Raw genomic sequence first — 24,404 nt, 5'->3', positions numbered from 1 at the left:
AAACTGAGAGGGAGTCCTAGCAGTAAGGATAAGTGCTTCATAAGGTAATACAGGACCATGACAATGTGGGGCATCTTTGCTGACCAAGGAAAAGTGCTAGGAAGTTTAGATTGTAGCTGGGAAAGAGAAATACTTAATGAGTTCCTATATAGTCAGTAGCCCCGTAGTATATTACTGCCTAACCATGTTTCACATCCTTTCTTGGGTGTGGAGATCAGGGAGGCTGCTAGAAATACCTATTTGACACTGTTTATACATGGCAATCTTAGGCTAATAACCCATGGTTTATTAGACCAAGAATGTGTGTTTTACCTTCAGTCTCCCTCCTCCTTTCTCTCTTGCACCATATAGAACACTTCCAGGCTTTGTTGCATCCTAACTGGGGAACTGTGGTTTAATCTCTGATTATAAACCAGGATATGAAGCCATTTGTCTTGGAAATTAAACCACAATTTCCTGATTTGAATGTAACTGGAAACTTGGCTTGACAAATCCCAGAAGTGTTCTATCATGGCATGAGACAGAAAGGGGGAGGTGAGGAGAGATAGTATAACACTCATTCTCAGTCTAATAAAACATGGTTTATCAGATTCCTATTTACTAAGAATCTGAAAAATTACTCAAAGGCCTGGTTTAGATGTAATCAGTCTAATAAACCATGGCCTATTGTTAACATTTGAACCAGATATTTGAATAATCTTTCAGATTCTTGGTAAATTAAAACATAATGATTCATTCAGGGATATAAATAGACTGATATCAGTCTCTATTACAGGGATTAGAGATACCACTAGTGAAACATCAAGATGAGTAACCGACGGAAGCGTGCTCCTCCGCTGAGGATGAATGATGAGAAAAAGAAGCAGCTCTGCTGGAATATGCATGATCGGAAAAATGAGGTGATGGATTTAGATGTGGTAGATGAAGACCAGCCTGTTGCAGGTACAAGCTCATCTTCTACAGCACTTATTGTTATAAATGATGATAGCATGGATGAAGATCTGGCTCACAAAGGAAACGGCCTAAAATCCCTGAACTTCTCAACAGTTATAGATGAAGCTGAAGATTCTTGCCATCTCTTGCCTTCTATAGCTATACAGATAAATATCATGATACTTCCTTATTGTCCTGATCATTCCTGGAAAACTTTGCTTGGAGAGTTTGTTCTTCAACTTCTTCCAGAACAACTTGTAACTGAGAATATCCATAAAAGGGGTTTTACCTTGATGAGAGCAGAATTTAGTGATCAGCTGCATATCTTTGTTCACACAAAGAACATTGAGAAGGTGGATGAGAGAGAAGAATCATTACCGAACAATTATGAAGAAGAGATGTTGGTTGAATCATCTTTAAGTAATGAAATCTTGGAAGACTTGATGTGGCTGCAAAAAAAGAGAGTAATTGTACTGTATCAAAGACCTGGAGATGCTGAATGTTTAAAGGTATATGGTTTATGTAATTAATTAATAGAACTTGCTGAGTGCTAAGAATAAACCATTACTTTTGTACTTGGAATTAAGAACATACAAGTTGGGTTGTGCAACAAAATTGGGTTGTGCAGTTCATTCCTAGCAAGTGTGTGTTACCTTACCCTGTGGTTGAAGGGTTTGGATGGGGAAAATAAGTTTGCATTGAAGACGGGAGTTTTGGCTCCAACTTGGCTCTGTCTTCATGTGAAAAATTTATTTATTTTAGGTTTTGAACATTCAAAAAGTGGTCTATATGCAAATCAATGGCGCATGAGGCTTCTCCATGCAATTAAGTGCTTCGCCTGGCCTAGGAGGAGGTCTGAGGGGGTAATTTAAGTAGTCCCACCACTGACATACAATATTAACTACACTGCAGGGTTGCTGTAAGCTACTCGCTCAGCACAGCCCTCTTACCTAAAATAGGGTTATGACACTGAACTGTATTGCAGCGTCATTGTCTACTTTCTCAGCTCAGCCTGAAGTATGTGGATAAAAGCAATGGATAACATGGCAGTATTGTTGTAAGCTACTCTCTCAGCTTCAACCCAACCTGTGGGAAGCATCTAATATTTCTGGACAATACTGCATGTCTGTTGTAAACTAATCAGAGCCTGACCTGTGCTATTCAGCCACCGCGGGGCTGTTACCAGCCACTCTCACCCAGCAACAGTTCTTTCCAACGTGCAATGTGGGGACAATGAACTACCTTTGGAATTTGCATTAGTAGGGTTATTTTTGTATATTTCATGCTAAAAGAAAGAAAAAAGAACTGAGAGTAGGACATCTGCTTCTACCTTTTTGATGTTTAAGGGGTGGGAGTGGACACACTTGTTCCTAATCACAGCTATTTTTTCCCCCTCCATTGATATCTGAGGGCTCTGTTCTATCCCTGGGAATGTTTAAAAACAGCTTCCCAATATGAACCCATAGGTGATCTACCCAGAATGAGAGAGATCATCCTACCCTTTATGTCTGTCATGTTCCAGCAACTCCTTATATTCACTGATCCCAGACAGTTGTCTGTTTTTTCTTACGCAGTCAGCCAACATTCTGTGTTGTTGAGTTATTGGGAGGGGGGTGTCTTAAAGGGTTTTTTTACTTCTGAAAACCTTGGGGTTTCCCTAAGTCTGCTAATACCTCTCTCTTGTGAGTAGTGCAGTTCTGGCTCCAGCTCTGTGAACACAAGAAGACTGAAATCGGCATTAGTATATATAATTAGATGAACATCTTGCATTGATATAATACGGTACAGAGTACTCTTTCTGTGTCCACATTAACAGTGCAATCCTCTGCATGTTTACTCAGTATACATGTCCCATTGAGTTCATTGGGGGCATTCTTCTAAGTAAATATGACCTATGGTGACTTTAAAGAACACTAGCTGATATACCCGGCGTTGCCTAGGATGTAATTTTGTCATAGGCACTATTTGTTAGAAACACAAGATAGGTTTAAGCTTCTTGGAAAGGCCCCATAAGAAAGGTGAAAAGTTGAATCCACTAGACTTGATTAAACAAGCACAGCAATTATAATGAGCAGATTGAATAAAAAACACTACTAAAAATGCAAGAGACTGAATCTGTAAGCACTACTACAATATAATCCACGCTGAATCTCATACCACTATTAAAATGTTCAACAGAGGCTTCCTTGCTGGATATTGCAGAAACAGGGGAGAGAAACTAAATGCTCTCCATAGTCAGAAAAGAAACCATGAGTAAAGGGGAGAGAACAAACAGCAGCCAGCCAATCCAAGGTGAAGGAAGTCAGAGTGAATGGGAGAGAGACCAATAGAATGATGGCCAATAGGATGACTGGTAGCTGAAATCAGAAACCTGGCCTGTACCATGATTGAGAGGGTGTACTTGTTAGTAAGGGAAAGTATAAGCAAAGTAATAATGTAACCCAGTGACTCCTGTCATACACTCAGGCAAGTGAGAATGTGAACTAAAAGCGGCAGGAACTCTAAGGCCCAAATGGCAGGCTCAGTGGCCCCTGCAGTGTGATTAGGCCCAGGGCAGCTCCCCCTTATGCCCTGTCTTACAGACAGCCCTGCAGCCAGCCACAGACACACAAACCCAAAAATACTCGATTCAGCTGCACGTAAAACTCCACTATTTTGCCCTTCATTTTGCAATTGCCTTCTCAATTCCCCCCAGTTCACTCTTTTATGAATAAAGCCCTAAGTCTCCACTCCACTGTGTCATCCCAGCCCCTCAGACAGGAGAGCACACACCACACCACATTTCACATTAGTGTTAATCACACACCACTAACAGATACATCTGGCACTGAAAGGGGTAAATATATTTAACACTAACTTGCTTGCTCGCTGGATATTGCAGGCTCAAATGGCAGGCTCAGTGGGCCCCTACAGTGCGATTACACCCAGGGCAGCTCCCCCCTATTCCCTGCGTTACAGACGGCCCTGCAGCCAGCCGCAAACACACAAACCCACACACAATTTTTGACTTTTATATATATAGAAGATTAAAAGCTAGCCAAATGCATACCTGCTGTTGTAGGTCATTTTTATTAAGTTTATGTAGTTAAACGTAGCCTGGGATGCAGAAGGTAATAGTCTACTCATGGAGTCTACTCATCTGATGGGTTTGTCCATTGAACATTGACAGTACACACCTGGAGGTTTGTATGAATAGAGTATCACGGTTATATTTCAGAGTACTAGGGGTTACTCAATTACCCTGTCTCCTTACTAGCTTCTGGGCACAATCCAAAGTGCTTGTGATGCCCAATATACAGCATGCCTAAGGTGCAGCATACCTCAGGGCTTGTCTTCTTTCATACGTTCGTTCTTCTGTGATTAAGATGTGCTGAGGTAACCCTCCTCTGCATCCCACCTCCTGTTGGGTTTGAAGTCTGATATTCAGTTTCTTTGTTTTTGCTCTGTAACATTATATACTCCCTACCCAGAAATAGCTCACACTATTATTTAGCCTTATGCTTCATTATTTAATCATGGCTTAAATTTGCATTTAAAGTGATTATTAGACCCCTTATTTCTCAATTGGAAAGACCGGATACAAATTCTAAAACATAAGCTAATAACTAACAGCAGTCTGGAGATTTGGTGTAAAAGCTTTGTAAAGAGAAAATGCTGTAGGTGCAGGTGTGCTATTTCCTCTGTGAAAAGTTCCTCCACCAAATCCTACAACCTGCTTTTTGAATATGGGAGAGTATAAAGAGCAATTGGAGGATCCGTGAGGGCATCTTCTAGAAGACAAACTGTGAACAACATTCAGGTCAGTATGCAGCCCTCGGAACAAGCTACGTTATTTGGAATTCATGATTGGATCTCCCAAAGGTTTTTAATTTCAGTTCAGTTTGTGGCCCTCTGCAGTTGTATTTGATTGGAGCAGTGACACTGGAAAAGCTGATGTTTAACCTTTTCCTTCCCGCTATGTTTTCCTGATTAACAACAGCCCCTACATCCGTGTAGATTTTCACCCTGCTGAGGGGACAATAAGGGTACTTCCCAGTAGGACAAAGTGGAATTGGGGGAAGGGGGATTTATCTCAGGGAAAATAGCATCTGGGGAAAGAGTAAAACATCTCTCCTCCACCATTACTACTCTGATCCATGGCTGCATTTAAGTACAGATACATGTGCTGGGTTTTCTAATTATGGATTTCCTGCATGATATGTAGTTTGGGCCTTCTATCATCTGTACACAAAATTTCCAGAAGTTGTTACCTAAAAAGTCAGCTGTAAATTTACACTCCTATTCTTAGATTTTCCTCCTTTTGTTGCATGTTCTAAAATTAATCTAAATTTTATTTCCCTGAAAATTTAATTTACAGGTTGGCATATATCTTCTTGAAGTTGGCTTAAGCAAGTTAGAATTCCTTAGCGATGGTGGTGGCAGAATAAAAAAGGCCAATCAACTCCTTCAGAAACTGATGGAAAAATTCTACCACTTCATAATTCCAGGTAATCTTATTGTTTGTCCAAAATTCTGAAGAAATGTGTCCAAGATGTCCTGCGCTGTCACTCACTTGTGAGTCAAGGCAGTGCATATGCTCTTTGTTGGTCATATCTATATGCCCAGGTTCATTCTTGGACCTTTGTTGCCAGGCCCCTTTAAGCACTCTGTTTTATGCATTTTCAAAAGTTAATAGTGCAGTCCTATACACATCTACTTAAAAGTAAGTCCCATTGCGTTCAGTGGGGCTTACTCTCAGGTAATTGGCATAGGATTGCAGCCTTAATGTATTTCTTTGTATGGTTTGTAATGTACAAAATAGCTATTGAGCTGCTGTTCCACTTATGCAGGTGCAAGCACATCTGTGCAAAGTCCCTTGTTAGGCCGAAAACAGTAATAATTGAATATTAATCATATAGTGGCGGAGGGAGCAATCCTATGGCCTCTAGACAGCGGCTAGACGGCTATGGGATATGGTGTTTTCCGGGAACCAACCTCAGAGCCTGCGCTCTGAGGTCAGTTCCCAGAGGACCGACCTCCCTCCACTTCCACGCTGCCTCAGAGACAGCGTGGAACAGCCCCGTCCTCCCCGCTCACAAGAGGAGCGTGGAGCGGCCAGAAAGGCGTGTGGCTGCGGGTGTTCTGGGGCAGGGAAAGCGTAGCTGCCTGTACGACACATCCTATATGTCGTACAGCAGCCTCCTTCCCCGCTCTGCGCTCCCGTGGCTAGACAGCCGAAAGCAGCTGTCTAGCCAAAGAGGCAGGGCAGGAGGAGTGCAGAGGGAACACTCTCCTCTGTGCTTCTCCTGCCCTGCTTTGGAACTCTGAGACAACTGCCTATCTCGATAGGATTGCTCCCTTCATGAAATGGTTGCACATTATTATCAGCAGAGGCCTGCATGGAATGGCAGGGGAGGGAGGAAGAAAAATCCTTTGCTCCTCCCCTTCTATTCTCAGTTAATTCCTGATTCCTCACTCAAGTCTCTTCCCTGGTCACTTCTCTTCCTGCTGCTCAACTCTATCCCTGCTCATTACCACCACAACCTCTTTTTCCTTACCTCATACAGTGTAGCTGTGGGAAGGAAGAGGTTGGCTTTTGAAGGATGCAACTAGATTTTCTGCATTACAGCTGCTGGAAAAGTGTTTGCTCATCATAAGCTGATTACATTGCCATGTTAGTTCTAACATGCACAAAACAATGGGTATTACCTTCACTGTTGGCCAAGAACAAGAAAGGTGAACCAGATCAGCTCCTTAAATTTTGTATTAGCTTTACAAAAGCATAAGCGCTCTGAATTGACAGGTTGTGTTGTGTATTCTTTTAAACTTGGCTTGTAAACATCAATTTTGGTATCCACAGTTGTGCATACTTTAGATAATATCAAATGGCATGAAGCAAGCCCATAACTTAGTACAAATTCATTTAATTATTTTTTCTTCTGCTATGCTGACAGGTAGTAGACATTAGCTGTTAACTTTGACCTGGTTCATACAATCAGAATAACTCACTGTGGCTCCATGGCAGTTTATTTATTTCAATTCTATACCGCCCAATAACTGAAGCTGTCTGGGCAGTTCACAAAAATTAAAACCTCAGCACAGGGCACAATTTGAATAATCATTTCCCCAGCGTGGCTTGTCATGTTATCTGAACCTGGACAGCATGGATTGTTGGATGGGGAAACAACCCTCCAATTGTCCATGGGAACTGTCCCTTTGTGTCTGGATGCTTCTTTAACTATTACAGATTGAAAAGCAGGAGCAGTGTACTGTTACTACATCTTCATGGCTCACAGGAATGACACAGTTGTGTTGATGCTTAGGGCTAAGGGTAGATAAGTGTCTTAGAACAGACAGGCATAAAAACATAAGAGTCTTGGTGGATCAGACCAAGGGTCCATCTAGTCCACCATCCTCTTGCCAACATTGGCTGGCCAGAATCTTCTAAGAAGCCGACAATCGTGACATAAAAGCAACTAAAAATCCTCTGGATCCTTTTCTTTAACCAGTTGCTAATTCATAAGAGGACCTGACCTCTTAATCCCATGACGGCTAAACCTTTGAATTTGTGGTGAAGGACATTGTCAAAAGCATTTTTGAAGTCCAAGTAAATAATGTTTTCGAGATCACCCCATCTGCAGTTGTGTTGACACTCACACAGAATTCTAGAAGTGTGTGGGCAAACAGGTCCCAGATTAGGTGGTGGAGGTGCTAAACAAAGGATACTGACTGTTTATGTATTTGGTACTGCAAGATCATAATCCTTGGAAGGTACTATACCCAGAAATAATGACGGGTGAACTCATGTTAGTACCACAAGTTGTTCTTTTAAATGATGCACTAAAATGTATAATTACTTGCATTATACTTTTTTAAAGTGTTACAGTTGTATCATATCTATTGTAGCCATTTCCCACCATTATCTTTTTGCCATACTTTTGACCAAGTGTTTGTTTTGTGAGAGAGTGAAGTTCTCTTTTCCCTCTCTGAAAGCTAGTTACTATTGTACCTAAACTTGGATTAATGTTGTGCTGGATTAATACTCTTTAGTACATAGGTAATGTTTTTATCCATTTGCTTCATTTTTTGTTATGATACATTAAAGATATTACAGTTGTCATTGATAGTGAATTAATGCAATTTTTAAAAGATATTCTGGAAGAAGATGAGGAGGAATCTGACAGGGATATAGAGCGGCAAAATATTGAAGAGCTTTATGACTATGTGAGGCATATACACCAGAAAGAGATAAAGTTTTTGAAGGAGAATGTACAGCATTCTGCACTGATTCCTGTGCTGAGGCCATATCAAAGTGAGGCTGTAAACTGGATGCTGCAGCGTGAGAACTTCAGAAATATACCTACCAATGGCAAGTATCTGGAAATGGGCAAAATCAATATTTTTTTATATATTATATATATATATATATATATATATATATATATATAATATCATAATGCTATTAGTAGAAATTCATGATGATGCATTTGTTATAAGAAAGTAGCAGCTAACTTTTTTTCTAGCTAAGGTGTGTAAGAAAACGTCATAAATTGCAGAAATATCAACAAATGGAAAGATCAGTTTTGCACATTAGATCAACAGTCCCCAACTGCTGCTTTGCAGCAATAATGAAAGTGTAGAGGTCAATTTAGTCCAGCATCTTGTTTCCAACAGTGGCCTCCACTCCCACCAGAACCATGCTTGAGAGCCCACAGCAGCAGCTAGAGGGGAGGGAACAACCAAACAAACAGAACCCAAAACACCAAGCAGCGTCAAACTACAAAGTCACCCCTCTTGGCCTCTTCCACATAAAAGTCCCCGTTTGCTTGCTCTGGATCATATATATAAAGTGCTTATATAAAATATATATAAAACCCCCATTCATATATCAAGTTGAAACTTTACTAAGGTTGCAGTCCTGTATGTACTTACCTTGGAATAAGTCCTATTGAATGTATTGGGACTTATTTCTAAGTAGTAGAGGACCACACTGTAAAAACAGAAAACACACTAAACTGATTGCCAAATAAGGTCTTAGGACTGGGTTAAACGTGACGCACATATGGTAAAATAAAGCTTATGGCTTACATTGGCTCTTTTGTTGTTTTTTCTGCTGTAAAAATCATTTGTTACATGTTTCATGTAACAAATGAAAATTTTTCATTTTTTTGTGTAAATAAATGAGTTGCCGGCTCTGATATGTACAACATTATCATGCCAGCATCGGGTTGTATCTAGTGGTGGCCTTGCCTTAATGGAAAGTGTTTTGCTTGCACCCACTAGGGCACCTGACTTTCATGGATCACCCCCTTTCCACACAATGCAGCCCTCCAGTCCATATCCCATTCCAGGGCTTGCGTCAAGGGTAGGCATGCCTGGGCACCTGCTGAGGGCCCAGACCCCAGCAGGGGCCACTGGCAAGGCTCGCTCGGCTCGCTCCTCCATTTCACTTGCCTCTCACTCTGGCCCAGATAATGGTAGTGGTAAGAAGGAGGAGCAATAGATGACCCTGCCTGCTTTGCTCACTGGCTATCTGCCTGTCAAGCAAGCAAGCGGTAGCGATGAGGAGGAGGAATAGCAGCTGGTGACAGTGGTGGTGAGAATCATAGAATAGAATAGTAGGGTTGGAAGGGGCCTACAAGGCCATCGAGTCCAACCCCCTGCTCGGTGCAGGTAGACTCACTGAGGGAGTGCCATTGAGGGAGGGCCCAATGGCCCTCAAAAACCTAGAGCCAACACTGTCCCGTTCTGTTCCACAAGGTCCCACACAACTCATAGGACCAGCGTTTCCGTGTGTGGGGTGGTGGTGGTGTTAAGTGGGAAAGAGAGATCAATAAAAATGGTACCCTACCTTGTGTGTGTAGAACTGCTTTCTGCCAAGGCAAAGTCACCATGTGGTACAACAGCAATTCCTGTGCCACAGATCTGTGATGTGTCAGTGTTGCACATGCAAGCATCCCTGCTCAGTTTATATATGACATGGAAACCCATATGGGTTAAGATTTTTGTTGGTTTGTTTCTGTCATACCTGGTGTCACCCTTAAATAAACTTTGCCATGTACATTACTTTGTGCAAAAGTAGCTAATTATGAATAGAATACCCTTCAGGGAAATTCACTTTCCACCCCCACCCACCCCCAATAAACTTATTCGTACTACTTACAATTTCCTTTCTAATTGTGTCAGGCTTATTTGCTTGACACAATAAGCAGAAAGTGGCTACAACTTGAATCAATCTCTGATTATTCCATCTGGAATATAGCATTCTATGTATTCTAAACTGTCCACCTGGGATAATTGATCCTGTGGACTGAGTGTGAGAAACTTACTCAGGACCTCTGAGAGTCACTTACTGTGGTTTCTCTATAGTTCGTAGCTGCTGTTTACCTTGCAAGATCATTTGGGGAAGGAAGTAAATAGACCTAGTACGCCATAGTACCTAAGAAAATAAGCTATACACTGGGAAGTCCCTGGTTCATATCTAACTTTGGCCATAAACTCACTAGGTGGCCTTAGGCAAGTTGTCTCTCAAACTCCTCCATCTGTAATATGGGTTTTAATAATATTGCTCTACATTACAGGATCATTCAAAAGATTAATATATGTAAAATACTATAAAAGTACTAAGTTGTTGTTGGTATCCAGTCCAACCAAATGCTCCAATATCTACAAGAGTCTTGTGATTATCTGGCTGGCTTTATTTTATATAGCAGAAGCTGAGGGGCATAGGTCTGTAACAGAACATAGACAGAAGGTATTGTAGAATGATGAAAGAGGATTCCTCAGATCTTAAGTTCCTGTATTTTCAACTTTGAAGGGATGGGACAATGGGGTCTAAATTTAAATCATATGACAGAATGTGTATAAATCTCATTGTTTTGTTCTTTCCCTCAATAGAAAATGCCCTTCACTACTTATGGAGAGAGTTTATTACTTTAGATGGACTAAAACTCTACTATAATCCTTTTACTGGCTGGTAAGGATTATTAGTTTCAGTATAATAGCCAAAGGGCATACAATTGAAGTAATTTCAGTAAATGCTATAAATATCATTTTAGTACTTTCTTTATGAAAATGCTTTAGAATGATTCTTTGGGTAGTATTCAACAGTGTACCGGCACTAAAGCTAATGAATTGCACTAGCGTAAACCAGTGCTTGCACAATGTAACTAGTGCAACAGGGAAAGTGGCAATTTGCTGCCAAATTTTGGTGGCGCAGCAGCAAAAAGGGGCAATTTTTGCCATTGAGCCCATCAAACACTAGTTACATTGCACAAGCATTGGTTTACGCTAGTCCAGTGTCATAAGGTGGGACATGGTTGGATACCACCCTTAATGGTGTTTTCCTGTGATTAAATAATAAGAAACATATCATAACTGTCTTTTAAACACTTCTGAATTGGAAAAGGAAAATATAGCACAACAGTGATTGAAAAGTTGGTAAATGTACTAGTGTAAACATGTCTTTTCTATTTTGAAAATCTGTGCTTAATTGATAATGGATTAGTTAGGTCATTTGCTTTCTGTTCAAAAAGGATGTGTAGGTACTAGGACTAAAGCAATTTCAGAATTTATTTTGTTCTATGTAAATTGTAAATATTAGACTGAGGGCAGTATCCTGTACTGTTACTGCACTTCTGCTAGCTCTGTTGCGCCTGCAGAACTCACCACTAGCGCAATAGGAATTAGCATTTCCAACAGTAACCTGGAAATTGGTGGAAACAGTCTTTTCTGGATTGGGAAGTTCAGCAAAGTTCTCTTCTGTGAGCTTCACTGGGCTGACCTGCTCTAGAAACTAGAGTTTCTGCTCTTTCCGGATGCTTCAGGAATCACTGGCTTACTGTTATGTTAGCAGTTAGTCTCACTAGCACGCGGGCAGCACAAGATACTGCCTATAGTAATCTATTCTTAATCTTTAATGTATACATTTAAAATTTTGTCTGCTTTAGAAAATGTAATGGAAACATTTCCTTCAGTTAAATTTGTATTCAGAAATTATACATATACATAACATGTCCTTAACTAGGTTGAATCTTTGGTCTTTAGCATTATCCGTGAGCACCCAGTTGCTGGGCCTCAGTGGCCTGGAGGAATATTGGCAGATGAGATGGGCCTTGGTAAAACAGTAGAAGTCTTGGCTCTTATCCTGTCACACACTCGAAAGGATGTCAAACAGGATGCTCTGATGTTACCTGAGGTGAGAAACCTTTGATAGGTTTGTGGATGAAACAAAGCTTTCCAATACTCAAGTGTTGCTTCAGTCCATGTATTGCTTGTGTGTAACTTCAGCTTATACTTAAAAGATGTGTGCAAATACTTATTGCACGCTAAATCGATTTCCTCATGGGAATTGGCAACCCAAAAAGATTTTACGTGGCAGGTTATCTTTTCTGCTGTTGGTATTTGAATGATAAAATTTAGTTGTGAATGTCATAGTAGCTGAAAAATAAATTGAAATAGAAAACATTATTAAACTAGTATTATAGTAGGAAGCCTTATTAGTAACTTTCTGTATGCTTTATAAGAACAAGCCTTGTTGTGGAAAAAAATCAGCACAGCTTCTTCAAGGAGAAATCCTGCCTCAGCAGTTCTTTGAGCTGGTCAACAAGCCAACTAGGGCAATCTGGTAAAAGTATACTTGGACTTCTGAAAAGCTTTTGGTGAATTCTCTTATCAAAGCCTCCTGTATATAAACATTGTAGTCTTGGGATAACGGAATGGGTCCTCTTGTAGATAAGTAACTAGTTAAAGAACAGGAAAGATGGCAGAAGTTAATGGATAGTTTTTACAGTGGAAAACACTGCAGTGGCCCTAGGGAATAAATTGGGACTAATGCTATTTAATTTATTCATGAATGATTCTGTAGTCTTTCAGGTGGAGGCAGTAAAGTAGCCAGATTTGAAGATGACGTAACATTATTTAAGATGGTGAAAATCCAAGGAGACTGCAAAGCACTCCAAAATAACCTTGCCAAACTAGGTGAATGGGCAACAAAATCGAAAATGAGACTCAATGTAAAGTGACGGACATGGGGAAAAGATAATTTAAAAACAAAACAAAAAACTAACTTCATTTATACACAAATGGACTAAAGCTAGTAAAGAGATGTTGGGGCTGTGATGGGTAGGTTGATGAAAATGTTAACTCAGTGTACAGCAGTGGTGGAAAAAAGAAAAATTCCATATTGAAGATTATGAGGAAATGTATTGAAAAAAAACCTGCCCAATATAATAATGCCCTTATATAAATCTGCATTTGTAGTACAGTGTGCAGCTGCATTTGTAGTACAGTGTGCAGTTCTCTTAACCTTAAATCAGATACCATACAGCTAGAAAATGAGCTGAAAAGGGCACTGAAATGATCAATGCATCACTTTATCTCTGAAGAAAAGCTAAAGTGTTTGGGACTACTTTATTTTAGAAAAAAATGTTTATAAAAGCAGGGGTGGGGGATGTGATACAGGCCTATAATATTATGAATGGGAAAAGTTGACTGGTATTTTTTCTCCTTCTTAAATTTTGAACTTGAGGTTACCCAATGAAATTCATTCTGAGTAGATTCAGGACAGACAAGGACTGTGCACAATGCAATTAAGTTAGAAATGTACTATTGCAAGATGTAACAATGGCCACTAGCCAAGAAAGATTTGAAGGAGGATAAGTAGACATCTTCTGGGAGCATATGCCTATCTACAGCCATGGATCATATGTCTGTCAACAGCCAAATAAAATCTCCATATTCAGAGGAAGGATGCCTCTATCTACTTGCTGCTGGGGTACAAGCAGCAGGGAATGACTATTGCTGGAAAGATGTCTCTGGCCACTGTTGAAAACAAAGTACTAGACTATATGGACCCTTGTCTGATCCAGTAGGGCTGCTTTTCTATTTATATTCTTAAGAAATTATGCCTTTTCTATTTCCAAAGTATTTAGTTTCATGTGGTAGTTGGTGGATTCTCTTAACTGTGCAGTTTGCCTTACCTGATGTGTCTCCCGTCTGTCTTTGCTAGTTTCTTGTATTGCTGTTGCAATAATCATGATGTTCACAAAGTCTTAGAATTATACACTGAAAATGTCAGTGTTTCTCAATATTTTTGTAAAACAATCTTTTTCCTTGAAATATCTTTAAACCTTGGTCCTTCACTTCTGCTAGCATATCGCTTTTATCACCAGTCTTAATCCTGCATTGTCAATGAAATTTTATTGTTTGATGCTGCATTGTCACAGCAATCCTTACAACCTAAGTCTGTATGTGTTTGGGGGAAACTGGAGGGCAAGTAGTTTAAGTATATGGATGTTCTTTGCATTCCTGTTTTAATATATGTTCTTATACAGACTGTGAAGCAGGTCAGCATTATGACTAAGTATGTATCTGACATTGTTAAAATTATATCTCAGGGTTTTTTGGTTAACTTCTTTGTTCCACCACAACCTGCTGAAGGAAGCAAAAAGAAAAACATAAAGAAAATGGAACATAAATTGAAGGAAAAAGTGCAGTATCCCAGTAAGTATTTTTCAACAGGTATAGTTTATCAGAAGTAATGATAAGAAAACTTTGCTGTGCTGACAAAAAAGAGTTAGTACAGGAAGTCTGAAGCCTCCTCCTTTAAAAAAAATATATTGTTGATGTCAGTGTCTTAAATCCCAGTCTTCACTGGCAAATTTACCCTAAATACATCACCCACTATGTGACCCTAACTAGAATCTATAGGCAAGAAGTGTTGGAAGCTGCTCTTGAGAACAGAATGTTTAAAGACCTTACTGCATAGTGCTTTGGAATGGGCCAATATTTATTTGCCATACCACAATACTGTACTATACTTGCATATTCTCTGCTTCTGTTTCCTACTGACCTCTGTACTCTTAGAACCAATTCAGTCACCACATATTTGCTGATGAAAGATACATTTACAGTTGCACATGGAGTAAAGAATTGCACAAATTGATATAAAATAACTGACAGACCTGTGTAATTCGAAGCTTGTTTAGGACTTCTGCATTTCATATCACAGTTAGGTAGATGCCACTTGTTAGCAGTGTACATAATACATTTTACTCTGATGCACAGATACCAGTATGTTTCCCATATGGGGGAGAAAATGCATTCAAATGTGTCAGCCATTAAGGATCTATGTTGGGTATATCGTCTGAAAAGGTATTGAGCCCTCACATCTGATCAAAGGGGGTGGGTAGGGAGAAAGCTATTCTCACCCTGAAAACTTCCTTCTAACATCGAAGCCATTTCTAGCTTTCACAAAAACTAATAAAGCATTTTCTACTAAGTCTCAAAACTTTACCTCTGTTTATTGATCTATAGCTTTTAATCTTCTGTATCTATAAAAAGAAGTGTTTGCCTGTATTTCCACAATGGACTCAAAAAACATACATCTGATTGTTCTGAAATTTTCAGGATTTGTTGTACCTCTATCTGGGATAGTTTTGGGCATACTGAAAATTTTGTCCGTCATCTTGAAACAAAATGGTGGCCAATCCAAATTTTTAAAGAGGTACTGCTTCAATGTACCTTTTTATGTCATCCAAGACCATGAAACCTAGACAGCTGAAGCTCCAAGACTGTGAAAGCTGAACACCTGAAACTTGCCATCCAGACTAAGGGGACTTTACAGGTCTATTCCTCAGGGTTATTTGTTTCTTAAAATGCATTACTTATAATTAATTTAAATGTGTCTGTGAGGTTGAAGCCTGCAGTACCATATTCAGGCAGTACATGGCAGACTTTCTTAGCCAGGACATAGTTCTGCAGTTCAGACAGTTTGAAGCCAGGAGGAAGTAGCCTGAGGAAAAGAGTTATACGGCTGCCCCCTCCCCTCTTCTGCTGGGCAGATCCCCCTCCCCCACGGAATGAAGTGGACAGACCCCTCCCTCAAGAGGCTATGGGGGTCATCATGGCAGGGATTGTGCCTAGGGGCCAGAGTAGGCATAATGTGTCCAGCTCTGGCAGCTGCATAATTTTGAAGCCTTTGCTGTATGAAACTACATCCAGAGCAAGTAGTCATGTGATAACAAATAATAACTAATGGTTCTAATAGCCTAGCCTAACTCTTTTGATCTCACTAACTGTTATCCCTGTCAGCTCCCACTTCTGACTCAACTAATTCTCTCTCTCCTATCCAAACAACTGCCTCAGCTCCTACTCACTAACTGACTTTCCCAACAGACACTAACTCCATCCATTATTCTATTCTGCCTCCTGCCATGTTTCATCCTCTTCCCTCAGTTTCTTTCTTGATTTGAGTCATTCCATTTGAAGATGGTTATAAAACTTCTTTTCTTTTCTGCTGCTGGCTGGGGAATGCTGGAAATTGCAGGACTTTTTTCTGTACAATTCAGACTGCATAGTTATCAATATATTCGTCACATATTGCCCCTGCTGTGGGGAAGCCCCCACCCACGGAAATGGAATGCACAGACTCTTCCCTCAGGGGGGCTATTGGGGTGCACCATAGCACAGGCCTTTCCTAGGTGTGCCAGTGGGCATGGTTTCACTCAGATGGGGCAAGCATGATGTCGCCAACTCTGATAGGTGTGTGTAAGGCTTTGTTGTATCAAACTAAGGGATCTTTCCAACCCATGCAAAGCTGGGTCTGTTTGCTGGGTCTGTTTGCTAGTATATGATAGATGCTTTTCACATCAGGCCCTAAATTAGTTGCATACAGATCTGGTAATTAAAGATTATGATTAAGCATATTTCTGAATAATCTGAGATATTGCAATAGGTTACTACCATTCTCTTATGTTACTAGTTTAAATTGTTTTGTAGAATTGATTTATAAATGGAACTTAATAAAATATCACTTACAAAGAAAAGCCAGTGGTGCATAAGTGTCACAGTGAAATCTTAAGTATTTTGCAACTTTTTTTTAATTGAAGCTGTTCATTCCTTCATACAGGCTTGCGAGTGATGCTTTTAGCAGCTATAAAAGAAATGAATGTAAAGAAGGGAGCATCTATAATAGCAATTTTTAAGTACGTCCATGCCATATACAAGTATGACATACAGAGAAACCGTCGGATTCTTAAAAGGACTTTGGAAAAATTAATTACAGAGAAGGTAGTGGAACAAGTCAAAGGCCATGGTCTTGCTGGTTCTTTCAAGCTGGGCAGAAACTACAAGGAACAAAAGTTTTGTAATAGATCCAAGAAACAGGTAAGATGAGAGATGGATGGTTTTTTCATGTAGGGAGTAGTTTAGGTTTAGTTACTGTGCTATCACCTGTATTGGGAATGATTTGGAGAAGAGCCGTTGAAGAGGACTGAAAAGCTAGGTCTATTGAACAAGGGTTGATAGAATTCATGTGGGAACAGCTGCTTTGGAAATCCTATCTGGATTTTCCATTGGGTGTTTTCCACCACCTTTCATGGCCATACTACCAAAGTTTTCAGTAAGATAAATCTTTGTAACCATATCTGAGCCCTGAAATGGGTTGAAATAATTGCACATAATAAATACAATTATAATGGGAAATGGATTTCTTAGGTGTAATGCTGATACACTGTTTAATAGATCACTGTAATTGGGAGTAAAATATTTTTCAGTGATAGACTGGTGCTGAATTGGAGAAGAACAACACTGACAATTTATAGTGGAATACTTGAAGGAAAGAAAGTACTTCGGCATCTTCATTTTACAACCCCCTTTTTAAGAGAGTTTCAAGGTGTCCTCAGTATTTTAAAGGTGTATATTTCAATCCAGTGCCATCCCCTGCCCACACTCTAAACTTTATGAAGGTTGGGTTCCAGATGTTCATGTATGGAATACAACATGAGCACTGAGACTTTTTCAGCTCCCCTTACTTCATGATCTTCTCGAGTTAGGGGTTAGGGTTGACAATTTAGTGTGGATTGTTTATTTATGAAGGAGAAAAAGCAAAAGCAAGTTCAGTTTCTTTTATTTTTTATAGAAAATAAGAACTTCAGATAGGGTTCAGAAGAAAACTTTGCCGGATCATAAGAATGAAACCAAAGAATTGGGAGATAAGGGCACGTGTTCTGCAAATGTTCTTAAGTTACCTCTGGCAGTAGACATCACAGCAGAAGAGCATGACTACTGTACAGCAAGCCAAGACAATAGAGAATCAAAATGGGATCATAAGAGTTGGAAAACTGAAGAAGATCCTCAGCACAGACCTGCTGACTTGAAAGGCAATGTGCTCATTTCCAAAGATGAAACACATTCTAGTGCTGATGTTCCTAAAAATACGGATGAAGCTGAAGAACAGCAGGATGTCTTAGAAGGTCGTTCCCCAGTCTCCCAAGAACATGCTAGTATTTTTAGACAACATCCTGGTTCCATTTTTCCATTCAACACTTCTGATTACCGTTTTGAATGCATCTGTGGTGAGCTTGGCTTGGTTGACTATAAGGCACGTGTGCAGTGCCTGAACTGCCATCTGTGGCAACATGCTGAGTGTGTGAATTATAAAGAAGAAAATCTTAAGATCAAGCCCTTTTACTGTCCCCATTGCCTTGTAGCAATGAAACCGGTTCCCACAGGAGCAACTCTGATTATCTCTCCCAGTTCTATCTGCCACCAGTGGGTTGATGAGATTAACAGGCATGTGAGATCATCTTCCCTTCGAGTGTTGGTAAGAACAGGTGTGGCTTCATAGAAACTAGTACAGGAGGAGTGTATTATGGAACTTGCTGTTCAAACAGTGTGATGGGTCCCTGAATGACGAACAGCACCTGTAGTTATTAAGTAGAGTAGAGTGAGAGGATATTTTTTCATGGATACCACCTTATATAAGGAGTAATAAATGTCCACAGTTTGGTACATTTTTATATTGATAGTAATCCTTAAGAGAAAGGCCAGTGAGAAATCTCAGAACATTTTAGCATTTATCAGTAAACCACACATTTTATCCTCATAAGCATAATTTACAGGAAAAGGGTGATATTTACCCTGATATGGATATAAAATTTCAAAATTAAAATGTGACTCAATTTCTCAGATTCACTAGTAAGTCTCAGCAACCACAGTGGACCAGTGCAGATGTCCTATACTAGCCAGCCATTAACCAATAACTTTGTTAATATATGTTTATATTTTTAAGGGAGTTAAACAGTGTTATGTGATTTTATTTTTTAGGACTTTTGGAAAGTTGTAAGATCTTTTTCTTTCATGAGTCAGTTCTGTTCGTATCTTTTTTATCTTAGTTACATGTTACATTAAGAATAATATATCTAGGTTATATCCTCAAACTTTTCCTTGTAAATCTTTTTTCCTAAAGTTGTTGATATAGTACACCTTTCTGTCATGAACATCAAGAACATCAGCTGTAGAAAAACTACATTTTTAAACTCCAGGAAGCTAAACTGCAAAGCTGTCACTTAGTGCTCAACTTCTCCTTGGGATATTTCTTTTCATTCCTGGGAAGTCTCTTAATTGTCAGTGTTTGCTCTCACGTGCTTTGTGCACAAATCAATGCAGGTTTATCAAGGAGTGAAGAAACATGGCTTCTTGCAGCCTCACATCTTGGCAGAGCAGGAGGTAGTGATCACCACATATGATGTCCTTCGTAGTGAGCTGAACTATGTGGACATTCCTCACAGCAATAGTGAAGATGGACGCCGTTTCAGGAACCAGAAGCGTTATATGGCCATCCCAAGCCCTTTGGTAGCTGTGGAGTGGTGGAGAATTTGCCTGGATGAAGCACAAATGGTAGAATGCACCACTGCAAAGGTAAGAGAATGTCTCTTGAGTATGCCTCTGTTGAATGTGAAAGATATTGAACATAAAAAATGGATGGGAGGAACATATATATATATATATATATATATATACCCTTTAACAGGCTGGGATGTAAATTTGCCCTTGTAGTTCATCCTTCAGAAATGAGTAATGATCTTTTTTTCCTTGGAGGTGTTTGCTACTAAAAGTTTTTGCTGCTGGAGGTTTGCCTGGCTATGAAGCACAGTTCTTTTCACAATAGTCACTTAACATAATGTATTCTGACAGTTTAAAGAACTAGGTCATCATGTCTTTTACACCACTTCATGGTTTAACCCAAGATGCTCTTCTGTTTTAATGCCTATCTGAAGAGGCACAGGGTCTGCCCTAGAGTCAAATAATTGTACAATTGTCTACACTGACTTAAAAAAATGTGTTTAGGGACATTCCAATGGGTTGTAGAGAGAGTGTACTATCAGTATTGGCTACCAAATATTTAACAATCATGAAAACAATTGTCAGCAGATCGTACCACATGCTTTTATGATTTGTTTATTTAAAATCTGATACTTTGTGTGTGTTACATCTGGTGTATGTCCCCATAGATCCTCACTCAATTCAGATAGCTGAAAGGTCAGTTTGGCTGGAATTTGTTTTACAACAAGAGGAGCTGTATGCCATGTGTGCAGGTAGATAGACATCAGAGCAAAAAAAGCATCCAGAAAATATTGCAATTATTTTATATAATTATTTTATTTAATTATTAGAAGAGGTAGCCCAGAGGCAAGTAGGCCAGTTGAAATAAGGGAGGCTCAGTTCCACTGGTCTGGGAAGTAGGGACCTGAGGGAATAATGGGTGGGTTCACACCAAAGGGGCAGGGAACCAATATCTCCCCTTTCTGGACTTGCTGGGGACTCGGGGAAGTGTTGAATGGGAGGAGGACACTGACAGGTGTCAGTTCAACACTTAAAAGCAAGAGGATTACATTGCCAAGAGATACTGTTGTGTGTGTAAGTGTCCCTCTTTGGTGCACTTACTGCTCTCTCAATTTTTCCCCCTTTCCTTGCTTCTTGACAGTACAAATGGGTTCCTCCTCTCCCTTAGTATTATCCTCCCCTCCCTGGTCCTTGTCAACTGTGTGCACATTGCCTACTCCACTTCCCTGCTCCCTTTGACAGCTGCAACATAAAAGGACATTGACAAGCCAAGACTACACATATCAGACAGGCAAACATGCAGTCTTGCGCGCTTGCAAAAGGACGATGGGGGAATTTTTTTTTTAAAATTATGAACACATTTGCATATTCCCAAAGCACCAAAACCTTTTTTTAAAGGTGGTGAAGAAGTGATGGTCCCACCAAAGTGTCGTTTGGGCATCAGCGGAGGGGCAGTCACTGGTGAGGGAGGCTGGAGGCAGCACTGGTGGGTTGCCGTGTTGTGTGAACCCAGTCTATGGGGCTGTTCAAACAACCCAGTAACCCATACTCAGTGGTTGACTGTGGGTTGTTGTTGAACAGTGGTTTGTTTGTTGAACCATGCATTTATGCAGTGTAGCTTGTTAACCACCCCGAACAACCCAGCAACAAACCATGAGTCCTCAAGGTGGCTTGTTCAAGAAAATAAACCATACTGCATAGTTAACAAGCCACCCTGCAGACATTCAGACAACACACTATCCCACGATTCAACAACCAACCAACAACCACTGAGTGTGAGTTAGCATGTTGTCTGAACAGTCCCAATGTGTGGAAGTGTTGGGGTTTCAAAGAAAAGAGGAACCAAGGAAATATGGAAGCTGTGGAAAACATTTCATGTGCTAGATCTGTAGATGTGTAAGGGGCTTTGCACTGTTGACAAGACAGAGTGTGGGAAGATGCAGGTAAAATGAAGGGTAGGAAGCGGAATAGGGAAAGGGCTCTATTTGGGGAGAATGCAGTACTATTTCAGTACTTCAATTTCTATTGCCCAGGGTCTTCAGGGTATCTCCCCACTTTCCCTGTTCACATAGCTGACATGTAGCAGTATGGACCATGCAACCTGTAGGGATGTTCTAATGAAAAAGTTTCACTGGAGCATTTTCTACTGGCTGGGCTTTCTGAAATAGGTGGGGAGCCTTTCTAGTCTCTTTGGGTAGACAAACCTCAGGCTCATGGGATTTACTTTGTTTTTACTGTAACCCTGAGATCCATGAACCAGAGCCTGGTGCAAAATAGTTGATATAAGTAGGTAAACCTATGGCAAGCATGAAGGAACAGGGTCCCTCTGAGCACATGCTCATGCCAAGAATTATGGTTAGTACCAGAACCAAGCTCTTAACTCCTTTCACACAAAAATTCACTCCTACGTTTCCCCCAAGCATTCTTTTTCAACAGCCTAATTTAAGGCTCAATCCTATGTGTGTTTAGACAGAAAAAAAAGTTCTACAATTCCCAGCATTCCCCAGCCAGCCATGTTTGCCATGGAATGCTGGAAGTTTTAGGACTTTTTCCATCTAAACATGCATAGGATTGTGTCCATAGTAGGGGAAGGCTTTTCGGTAGCTGGTGTTGATGTTGTTGTTAAACAATTGGGAGACAGGAACTTTTAGTGTGATCTACTGCAAATAATAAGTAGATCCTGATCTACCTTCTGCTGACTCCGAAATGTTATTCTTCGCTGATTGCTTTGGTATTCATCCTTGGTGCTCAACTCAAAATGGTTTTCATGTAGGAAGTATATTTGGAAAGCATTAAAATGGTGGTGTGTAAACATTACTATTGCAGCTCTGTCTACTGCCAAGTTCTTGGACTTACCATGAAGTTGTTCCTAGTTGCCTTGATCTTTCATTATATTTTCTGTCCTCTTTGATTAGGCTGCAGAAATGGCTCTCCGTTTGAGTGGAATCAATCGGTGGTGTGTCAGTGGTACACCAGTGCAGCGAGGATTAGAAGGTGAATGATATAGCTCAACTTTTCTCTTGTGTCAACAAATGTATAGTAGTCTTGAGGAATATAACGTCAAGCTTATCGTAGTGCAAGCTTCATTTTATACTGTTTACATAAGCAGTAGGTTTGTTCCTACCTATCTAGCAGAATACTGCTCAAGGTGGCTAACAATATAAAGAAAATTCATCACAATAAAGACATAAGAAGAGTTCTACTGAATCAGATCAAAGACTAGTCCAGCATTCTGTTCCCACCAGATGTGTATGGGAAGCCTGCAAGTAGGACTTGAGCACAGTAACAGCCTCCTACTCATGTTCCTGAGGAACTGGTATTCAGAGGCTTACTACTAAACAAACAAAAATTCATTAACAATACACCATAAAACACACCAAAGAAATAAACACTAAAAACGAAGGCAGGACTAACTATTTATACTAGCAGCAGAAAACATCAAATTAAAATCAGCACACTGATGTCTCCCTCCCCTATCCCCTGTTGAAATCCCATCTAAGAGCGGGTGAGATGAACCTCATGAAGGAAGAAATTCCAGTCTGGTTCTGATCACTAAAAAGGCCTTCTCATGCTCTCAGCAAATGCACCTCCAACACTGGGACACAGAAGAAACCCTCACCTGCAGATCTTAATGCCTGGGCAGGCTCATTTTTGACCAGATGGTTCTTCAGGTATCCTGGTCCTAAGCTGTTCAGGGCTTTAAAAGTCAAAACCAGCACTGTGAATTGCACTCAGAAATGGACTGGAAACCAATGCACTTATCCATGCTCCCTATAGGCAACTCCAGTTAGGGATGGCGGAGAATTCCTCCACGGGTTTCAGTGAGGCCGAATGCATTCGGGCCCCCGAAATCCCTGGCGGAACTGCCTGCCGCCCCCCCCCCCCCCCCCGCGGATTCCCCCTGGGACGAAGCTTACCTGGGGCGGATGTTCCGGACAGCGGTGGTGGCTGGTCTTTCGACCAGCTGCTGCAGCCGCCATTAACGTCTGCTGTTTGCCGTGATAGGCTATGTAAGTAAATGTAAATGGCGGCCGCCATTTGTGTTCCCTATTTTTCGCCGTTTTAGCCTGCGTAAATATTTATGTAGGCTTTTACGGCGAAAAAAAGGGGAACACAAATAGAGTAGTGGGCATAAATATTTACGTAGGCTAAAACAGCGAAAAATAGGGAACGCAAATGGTGGCCGCCGTAGCCGCCGCCATTTGCGTACACTGCTTTTTGTTTGTTTTTTTGCCTTCCGTGATAGGCTACGTAAATAATGACGTAGCCTATCACGGCAGCCTGTCTGTACGCAAATGGTGGCCATGACGGCGGCCGCCATTTGCGTCTGCACCAGCCAGTCCGCGGCCGGAACTCTGGCTGCGGACAACCCTGGCCGGCTGTTCCACGCAGCCGCCGCGGAGCGGAGCCGGCCGGGCAGGATTCAGGGAGGGAGGACCGGATCACCTCCCCCCCCCGTCGAGGATTCCGGGGGAAGGGACGGAGCGCCTCCCACCCCACTGCGAATCAATCCGCGAAAAGGTAAGTGACTTTCATACATCCCTAACTCCAGTTAGTAATAGAGCCACAGTATTCTGGGCCAGATGCAGTTTCTGAACACTTTTCAAAGGCAGCCTCATAGAGCTCACTGGAATAGTCCAGATAAAAACCAACTAGGGCATGTGTCACCATGGCCAAATCCCAAGGAAAGGACACAGTTGGTGCCCCAGCCGAAGCTATGCAAACACACTCGTGACAATAGCTGTAACCTGTGCATCAAGGCTTAGCGCCAAGTCCAGGAGTACTCCTGAACTATGAGACTGATTCTTCAAGCGTGTACTACCCCATCTAAAATGGGTTGAACTCCCGTTCCCTGATCCAGTCTT

The 24,404-nt window shown here is 40.8% G+C and overlaps 1 protein-coding gene across 3 annotated transcripts in view; it reads left to right on the top strand.

Annotated features, from left to right (window-relative positions):
- Window positions 1-24,404, top strand: part of SHPRH (SNF2 histone linker PHD RING helicase) — a 70,825-nt gene that overhangs the window by 2,155 nt on the left and 44,266 nt on the right. For all 3 annotated transcript variants that reach the window (XM_084827751.1, XM_084827749.1, XM_084827750.1), the window contains exons 2-11: window positions 776-1,442; window positions 5,291-5,420; window positions 8,063-8,281; window positions 10,810-10,888; window positions 11,959-12,109; window positions 14,310-14,415; window positions 16,823-17,079; window positions 17,834-18,517; window positions 19,363-19,614; window positions 22,455-22,533. In XM_084827751.1, coding sequence (XP_084683877.1) covers window positions 807-1,442; window positions 5,291-5,420; window positions 8,063-8,281; window positions 10,810-10,888; window positions 11,959-12,109; window positions 14,310-14,415; window positions 16,823-17,079; window positions 17,834-18,517; window positions 19,363-19,614; window positions 22,455-22,533 — 2,593 coding nt within the window. In that variant the 5' untranslated portion in view covers window positions 776-806. The remainder of the gene's footprint in view (window positions 1-775; window positions 1,443-5,290; window positions 5,421-8,062; window positions 8,282-10,809; window positions 10,889-11,958; window positions 12,110-14,309; window positions 14,416-16,822; window positions 17,080-17,833; window positions 18,518-19,362; window positions 19,615-22,454; window positions 22,534-24,404) is intronic.

Source organism: Heloderma suspectum, chromosome 1 (genome assembly GCF_057233095.1).
Source record: "Heloderma suspectum isolate Gila_16-S chromosome 1, 16-S_ref, whole genome shotgun sequence".
Classification (NCBI taxonomy): domain Eukaryota; kingdom Metazoa; phylum Chordata; class Lepidosauria; order Squamata; family Helodermatidae; genus Heloderma; species Heloderma suspectum.
The sequence above is the reverse complement of the archived record's forward strand: the minus strand, read 5'-3'. Positions and strand labels throughout refer to the sequence as shown.